Here is a 7,935-nt window from a genome sequence, read left to right on the forward strand (position 1 = left end):
TGATGAGTACGTCAGGGGCACGGACACAGCCTTCCACTGGCAAGCCAGTTCTCCGCTCTGCTATAAGACTCCGTTCTGTCCCTGGGCTGGAGAGAGACCGCATCTCCCTCGGAGAAAGGACTGTCTGAAAAGCAGACTCAGCATTTCTTAAACAGTCCTTATCGGTCTCTCTCTCTCTGCTTTAAAGCTGCTCGCCGCTGCTGCTACAGAGAGGAACTCCAGCCCGGCTGCTCTCCTCAGAGCCACCACCAGCCTCTGAGGAACCCTCTCTGTCTCCCCAGGTTTCTGATCGTGGCTCTCGGAAGTCCTCGGTGCTATGCTACCCTGCCACGTGCCGAATTTAAGGCATCCATCCAAGGTAATGTACCACCTGCTTTTAAGGTTGGGCGCACGTGCTTTGAAAAGGAAAGGGAGGATAAACGAGACTCTGGGATTCTCCAGTCCTATACCGAGTATCCGCATTTTAAAAAAAGTTGAGAGTTCCTATGGAGCACCCCTGTATTTGCTAGTTTGGAAGACTTCCCTACTGCTTCTTGATCTGCAAAGGTCTCACCCCAAACGGTGGGGAACTGAGCGGGGTGCCAAGAGGAGGAGAATGTGCTGGAGCTGCTTTTAGTCCTGAAAGATGGAAATGGGGTTGTGGAGGCACCACAAAATGGGTTTGAGAAGCATTGTTTGGGAAGGATGCTTTGTCACCTGGGATGGCGAGCAGAGGGTGATGGGGAGGCACGTGGGGGCTGGTCCCCAGTACCACCGTTGCTTTACCCCTGGGGCTGGGGAGGGCATGAGGTGGGAGAACAACTTCTTGTATTTACAACAGTAATGAATTCTCTAACGCAGCAGCCGTGTTTGCTGCTTCTGCCTCTGCGAGAGGATGAGCTAAGGGCTCTTTGCACTGTCTTTGCTGTAGTGGATGTTTGCCCCTCTCCTCCTTTTCCTGGCTGAGCTCGGCTGCAGCGCCCAACCCACTTACCAATGGAAAGATGCTGTGACAAACAAGAAGCTCACCTGCCAGCAGTGCCCGCCGGGGACCTTCGTGGCACAGCACTGCACCCAGGACAGACAGACGGTGTGCGAACCCTGCCCGGATTTGCACTACACGCAGTACTGGAACTACCTGGAGAAGTGCCGGTACTGTAATGTCATCTGCGAGGAGAAGCAGGTGGAGGTGCAGCAGTGCAATTCCACCCACAACCGCGTCTGTCAGTGCCAGGAGGGCTACTACTCCGAGATGGAGTTCTGCATCAAGCACTCCGAGTGTCCGCTGGGCTTCGGCGTAGAGAAACTGGGTGAGTACCTTAGCCAGGTGGCTGCGGCAGCAGTGCAGGTGCTTGTGAGGCTCTTCTCGCATCCTGAAATCTCTGCTAGAGCTAAAAATCAAGGAGAAATAACATGGCTGATGATTGCCCATAGCCTGACCTATCCCCTTTTTGCTCACCAGCGCAGTGCTCTCCTTGCTGGCATGTGAAACTGCTCCCGGCTTTTTTTTTTCCAAGGAGTGATTTGTTGGGGTTTTTTCTCCCACTTTTGCTTTGAAAGCCTTTGAAACCCACACACCCCCCCCCAGCACCAGCAGTCCTGGTTACCTGCTTCACCTGCCACAACAGGCAGAGCTGGGCTGTGATTCACCCATCCCCGGAGCAGCAGCTCGCCCTGCCGTGGCTCTCGGCAGGTGGAAAGGTCCGGGCGGCTCCTAATCCTCTGTCAGCTCCCTCCTCCTTGCCGGCAGGTAGCCAGGGAGCTGGGAATGCTAATTGTCTGGACTGAAAAGGGCTGCTGCTAATGATGCAAGGGCTAGGGCTGGTGAATGTGTGTAGCTCTGGGGCTGGGTTTTGTGGTTTTTATTGAGCAATTTTGAGAGGCTGTATTTAAAACATGAAATGGATACATGGAGAGGTTCCAAAACCATAAAATCAGCCTAGTTTCTATTCACATCTGGGGGAGATTCCCACGTCCGAGACTCAGTCCCCTGGTGAGATGTAAGTCACGAGATATTTTAGGAGGGTTATTTTTCCACTGTTTCTCCAGCACAAATTTGCCTGATCCCTTAGTTGCCCTAATTTGTATGTGTACATACTTTCTAAAAATGCAATTTGCCTACAAGCATGTTTCCCTCTCACTCTCCCCTGAACCTCCAAGGACCAGGCTCTGTCTGGAAACCACAGATGGGTATAATAAAACAGCGTGGGCAGCGTCAGCAAAATCAGCGCTATCTTGCGTCATGCTTTGAAGCATGGAGGCTTTTGAAGTCTTTCCATGCACAGCAGAGGAGAGCTCTGGGCTGCCAGGCCAGAGGAGAAATACCTGCCGTCTTCAGCTGACGCTTATGGTTGAAGTTCGGGGCTTAATTTTTCTATAGGACGTGACTGTTACAAAACGCAGTAATGCAGCGAAAGGTGAACCAGGTCTCCAAGCAATGCGGGGAAGCCCTTTGAAATGAAACATCAAATTTGGCTGGAGGGTTGGCTGTGGGGCTGAGGAGCCACGCCAGCAAGTTGAGGCATTTGAGGAGAAGCTAATTTTTTGTCATTATTAGTTATTTTTTACAAACGGCTTCTTGCGTGGGGAATGATGGCACCCCAGCCCAGACATCTGAACCAGCAAGGACTGAGCATCCAGCGTGGGTGGGCAGAGCCCTGGGGCTGTGGGCGCCTGTGTCTGGACGGGGACGATGTGGACCCTGCGGCTGCGGAGCGGTGGCAGTGGGGCTGTGGGCTGAGCTCGCTGGTTTTTGGGTCGGTGACTTGACCCGTGTACGGTTCCTCCGGGGAAGCAGACTTCTTGTGGCTTTCCCATTTGCAAATACCGACTCAGGTGTTGGAGTCGTCAGCTGGGCTGGCTGGGACATCTCCTGGTAAAGCCAAAGCAATGGCCTAAAGTGGGTTGTGACAAGGTAGAAACCGTGTTCTTAACTAGATACACGAGGAGGAGATGAAAAGGGGGGGTGAAATTTGCTGCCATCAGGGCCGTTCCCTCTTCTCCCAAAGAATGTGCAAGACACCCTGATGCAATCTCGCTCGCGTGGCACTGTCCCTGTGAAGCAGCGGCGGGTCTGGCCCAGAGCCTGGGTGGGAAAGTGCGGCGCTGCAGAAGCGAGAAGAGCTTTCACCTTCTCAGCGACTTTTACTTTCACTTGGCCAGGAGCCTCCTGACTCTGCTGTGAATCAAAGGGCTGGTTTGGCACTCAGCGTACCCATCGTCCCAGCTGGTGTCTCCGACCCGGGACGTGGCTCTTCTCAGTAGCAGATGAGATCTCTTGTGTCTGGAGGCCGGTGACGAGTTGTCAGTACGTGCCGAATGCTTTGGCTTGGGAAACGACTGGGGAAAGCGTTGGTGTTTGTCCTACAAAGGGATGCTTCCTAGGGGACTTGCAGGCAGTGATCATTCCCAAAACATCACCCTCACTCTCAAATGGTGTCCGGCACTCTTTGCTCTGCAGGCATCGTCCCCAGCTCCTGCCCCTGCTCCCTTGCCAGTTTGTCACCCCAGGCTGACGGTCCCCTTGCCTCCCCGTGCACAGGTACCCCCTTCGAGGACACCAAGTGCCGTGCCTGCCCCCGCGGCTTCTTCTCTTCCTCCAACTCCAGCATCAAGCCGTGCCAACCGCACCAGAACTGCGAGGAGCAGGGGAAGGTGACCAACGTGCAGGGCAACCAGTACCACGACACCCTCTGCACCTCCTGCAGACTGGGGAAAAGCAACAGCACTCAGGGACCAGGTGAGCCACGGGCAGAGGAGGGGGGGATGCCGGGACCGCGATGCTGCCAGGGCGAGAGCCAACTTTCTGGTGACTTTTTCCTATTTAGATGCAAACTGTGGTGAAATAGCTCGTACAAGTATGGAGTGATCCATAATTAATAGCAACTTTAGATAAAATATAGACTGTCTGCCTTCCTCCCCCTCCAGGGTGGGTCATGTAGGGCAGAGACAGGGCACAGAGCTTCAGCAATGGGCACTGCTCAGCCAAAGCACGTGCAGGGTCCTTGCTCAGCAAGAACAAAGAGCTGGCAGTGAAATCCTGCCAGTTCTTACCAGGGACTGGCTTAACTGGGGATGCTGGGACACGAGGACAGTTTAGGCAGCCATTCAGCAGTGCCCGATAGCTCGCAGTGATAACCGATGGCTGGCGGTCATGGAAATGGGCTGAGCCACCCAGCTCGGCTCCTGGCGTGTCTCCTGCGCTCACTTCTCACATGCTTTCAGCCCATTTACCAGGAAACCTGTATTGGGGCCGCAACCTTGTCTCATGCAGGTTGAATGGAGCAGAGTCCAAAGTACATCAGACGCTCAATGTAGGGTGGATTTTGACCTGTTAGGTGAAAAAGTAGAGCCATAGTGTCAACTGTGTCACCATGATAGTGCAAACATACCACTAAGCCTCGGTGGAGGCTAAAGGTTGGGCAGGAGCTGCAAGCAGGCACAGATGAGGCTAAAGGAGAGCGATGGGGTGGCTCTGGGGTGCTTTGTAATGTACACCCCAACAAGTGAGGGGGTGAGAAAGGGACTGAAAACCATCCCAAGGGCCTGTTGTCAGTTGGGGTGAAGCAGGCAGGCGTTTCAAACCACTCACTCTACTCTGAGCATCCAACCAAGATACACACGGAACAAACCCAACGTGACCGGTCCGAGTGCCAGTGAACCTGTGCCCTTGGAGTTAAAAAAAAATAAATAAAAGTAACCAACTGTAGAGCCATAGAACAGCCCAGGCTGGAAGAGACCTTGAAAGTTCATTGGTCCCACCTTCCATGGGAAAAGGAGCCTGGATGAGATTGCCCAGCACCCTGTCCAGCCATGTCCTGAAAACCTCCAGCGATGGGGACCCCACTGCGTCCCTGGGGAATTGTCCCAGTGATTGGCTCTTTTCACTGTAAAAAATTGCTTTCTTCCATCAAGATGAAACTTGTGTTTCAACAAGAGCTTCTCCTCTGCGGTGATGCAGCAAGGAGGCTCTTCCCCCCCGGCAGCACGCGAGAGGAGCTCCTGCCTTTCCATCCTCTCCTGGCACAGTCAACATGGGGCGCTTCTGCTTACGAAGCCTGACTCACACCACGAGCTCCTTGCCAGGAGTGTGATCCCGCCAGAGAGAGGAGATGGAAAGCTCCGTCATCAGCAGGACGTGGTCCCGGGGAGGGGGAAGCGGTCAGGTGAAGGCTGCGTCAGCAGCACGTGCGCTGCCGCTCGTTAGGCAACGGCACCCACGGCCAGAGCAGCCTTTCAGCTATTTATAGAGCGAGAGGAGACCCGTGAGCTATGGCAGCTGAAGGGTATTTTTAACTCTGGTTTGTCATGATTTCACTCGGGAGGCGTGTGGGCACCTGCCTTCCTCCCGGCTGGAACGGCAATTGCAGGAGTAATTCAACATAAACCGCGAGTTTGCAGGAGAGGCAGAATCTGGGCAAGGGAGCCTGACCCACCCCACTATAACCAGTGAAACCGTTCCCAGTTTACAATGGCAAGAAACTGGGCCAGTCTCTCCCCGATTGAGTAATCACTTGGCCTTGATCCCTTGAAAATTCTTTATGATTTCATCCCTTACGCTCCAGCAGCGCTTTAACCAGCTGGGACCAGGTCTGTCCAAAAGCCCTGGTCCGGGCTGCACCTGGGGCTTGTCCTGTCCCGAGATGTAAAAATTTGCATGGGAAAATGGAAACTTTCAGGAAAAATAACGTGTAAATACTTACTGTGATTACTTCAGTCTTTCTGGAGTTTCCCTCTTGCCCTACTCCCTGGCAGGGAGGAGCGTGGAAAAGGTATATTTACTTTTTTCAAAATTACAGGAACTTTTACCCATTGTTTTCTAACTGCCCCGTACAGGGTGGGCCACTGCTGGGAAATCCAGCCTGTGGCGAGGGCTGGACGCTGCCTTCCAGGGCAGTTACCTGGCAGAGATGGACCTCAGCCAGTTAACGAGACCATATTTGGTACTTCCCTCCTTCCTTCCGACCTCATTTTTTTCCGATTGCAAAATGCTTATTCTGACCTGCTTGTTCCACCGCACACCTGCCCGCAGCAGGAGCCAGCAGCCCTCCCTCTTCCCCTCCCTCTTCCCCCTTGACTTAGGCAAAGGATGAGCCGCTGCAAGCCAGATGCTGCCGCATCCTCGGGCAGGGACTCGCGCTCTGCCTGGGCACTCGCGTGCGTGGGTAGAGCTGGGCAGGGGACCCTCAGCTCGTGTTCATGGATGTACGTGGCCATGTGAGCGAAAATACCCTCCCAAATCTGGAAGACGGGTTGTGAGAGGCAGGTTTCCCGGCAGGGCTCACTGGGCTGGGGCCCCTGGTCCGAGCTGCAACTGGAGAGCAGCGCCCAGGTGAGGACAATGGCATAGAATCATAGAATAGTTTGGGTTGGAAGAGACCTTTAAAGGTCATGTAGTCCAACTTCCCCTGCAATGAGCAGGGACATTGTGCCAACACACTGGAGGGAAGGGACTCCATCCAGAGGGACCCTGACAGGTTTGGGAGGTGGGCCTGTGTGAACTTCATGAAGCTCAACAAGGCCAAGTGCAAGGTCCTGCACATGAGTCGGGGCAATCCCATGCACAAATACAGGCTGGGCAGAGAATGGACTGAGAGCAGCCCTGAGGAGAAGACTTGGGGATGTTGGTGGATGAGAAGCTCACCATGAGCCAGCAATGTGCGCTGGCAGCCTGGAAAGCCAACCGCATCCCGGGCTGCATCCCCAGCAGGGCGAGGGAGGGGATTCTGCCCCTCTGCTCTGGGGAGACCCCCCTGCAGTGCTGCCTCCAGCTCTGGAGCCCTCAGCACAGGAGAGACATAGATCTGTTGGAGTGAGTCCAGAGGAGGCCATGAAGGTGATCAGAGGGCTGGAGAACCTCTGCTATGAGGCCAGGCTGAGAGAGTTGGGGGTGTTCAGCCTGGAGAGGAGAAGGCTCTGGGGAGACCTTATTGTTGCCCTTCAGTCTCTAAAGGGGCTCCAGGAGAGCTGGGGAGGGACTCTTGATCAGGGAGTGGAGCAATAGGATGAGGAGGAACAGTTTGAAACTGAAAGAGGGGAGAGTTAGACTAGATATAAGGAAGAAATTCTTGCCTGTGCAGGTGTTGAGCCCCTGGCGCAGGTTGCCCCGAGAAGCTGTGGCTGGCCCCTCCCCGGGGGGGGTCCAGGCCAGGGTGGGGGGTGGAGCAACCTGGGCTGGTGGGAGGTGTCCCTGCCCATGGCAGCAGGGTTGGGTGGGTTGCTTCCCACCCAAACCATTCTGTGATTCTATGAAGATCGGGTTCCTCAGAGCCCCATCCAACCTGACCTTGAATGTTTCCGGGGATGGGGCATCTACCACCTCTCTGGGCATATGTCCCATAGAGAGGCTCAGTAGGGCTGTGGCCTGCTCTCCTGGTGTCCCACAGTCACCTTCCCTCTAACCTCCAGGTGGTTTTCTCCCACCATCTCTAGGAGATGACGACTGTGAGCAAGCCATGATAGACTTTGTGGCATACCAGAACATCCCCGTCAGAAAGCTGAAGCGCCTGCAGCAAATCCTGGAGCACTCACCGAGGAAGCAAGCACTGGAGACCAGGGCGGCCGTCCAGGAGAAGTTCAGGGCTTTCCTCATCCACCTCAAAGAGGGGCACTACGAGGTCACCAAGGAGCTGCTGGACGCGCTGCGAGTTGCCAAGCTGCACTCTATCGAGGAGAAGGTCCGCGAGCGCTTCCTCCTGTAATGAGAACACAAACTGAACTTTTCGGGTGGTTTTTTTTTTGTTTGTTTGTTTGGTTTTATTTTCTTCTGTGGCTTCATTAATTTATTAATCTTTCCAAACCTAACTTGAAATGCAGCGTAGAGATGAGTGATGGGTCAGAGTTAAACCGTGCTGTGGCCGCGGCGGTGGGTCCCACTCTGCGTGTGGGTGTGTTGCTGCCTCCGGGATGGGATGCTCTGAGAAACAGCATCCCTGCGCCAGCGGCCGCTCCGGCTCC

At 54.5% G+C, this 7,935-nt stretch overlaps 1 protein-coding gene across 1 annotated transcript; it reads left to right on the top strand.

Annotated features, from left to right (window-relative positions):
• The first annotated feature begins 316 nt into the window (after positions 1-316).
• On the top strand, positions 317-7,679 carry TNFRSF6B (tumor necrosis factor receptor superfamily, member 6b, decoy). Its single transcript, XM_009893415.1, is given in 5 exon segments — positions 317-358; positions 911-1,289; positions 3,521-3,718; positions 4,778-4,783; positions 7,411-7,679. Coding segments are annotated over 5 exon segments (894 nt in total).
• Positions 7,680-7,935: the final 256 nt, after the last annotated feature.

Source organism: Charadrius vociferus, unplaced genomic scaffold (assembly GCF_000708025.1).
Source record: "Charadrius vociferus isolate BGI_N301 unplaced genomic scaffold, ASM70802v2 scaffold259, whole genome shotgun sequence".
Taxonomy (NCBI): Eukaryota; Metazoa; Chordata; class Aves; order Charadriiformes; family Charadriidae; genus Charadrius; species Charadrius vociferus.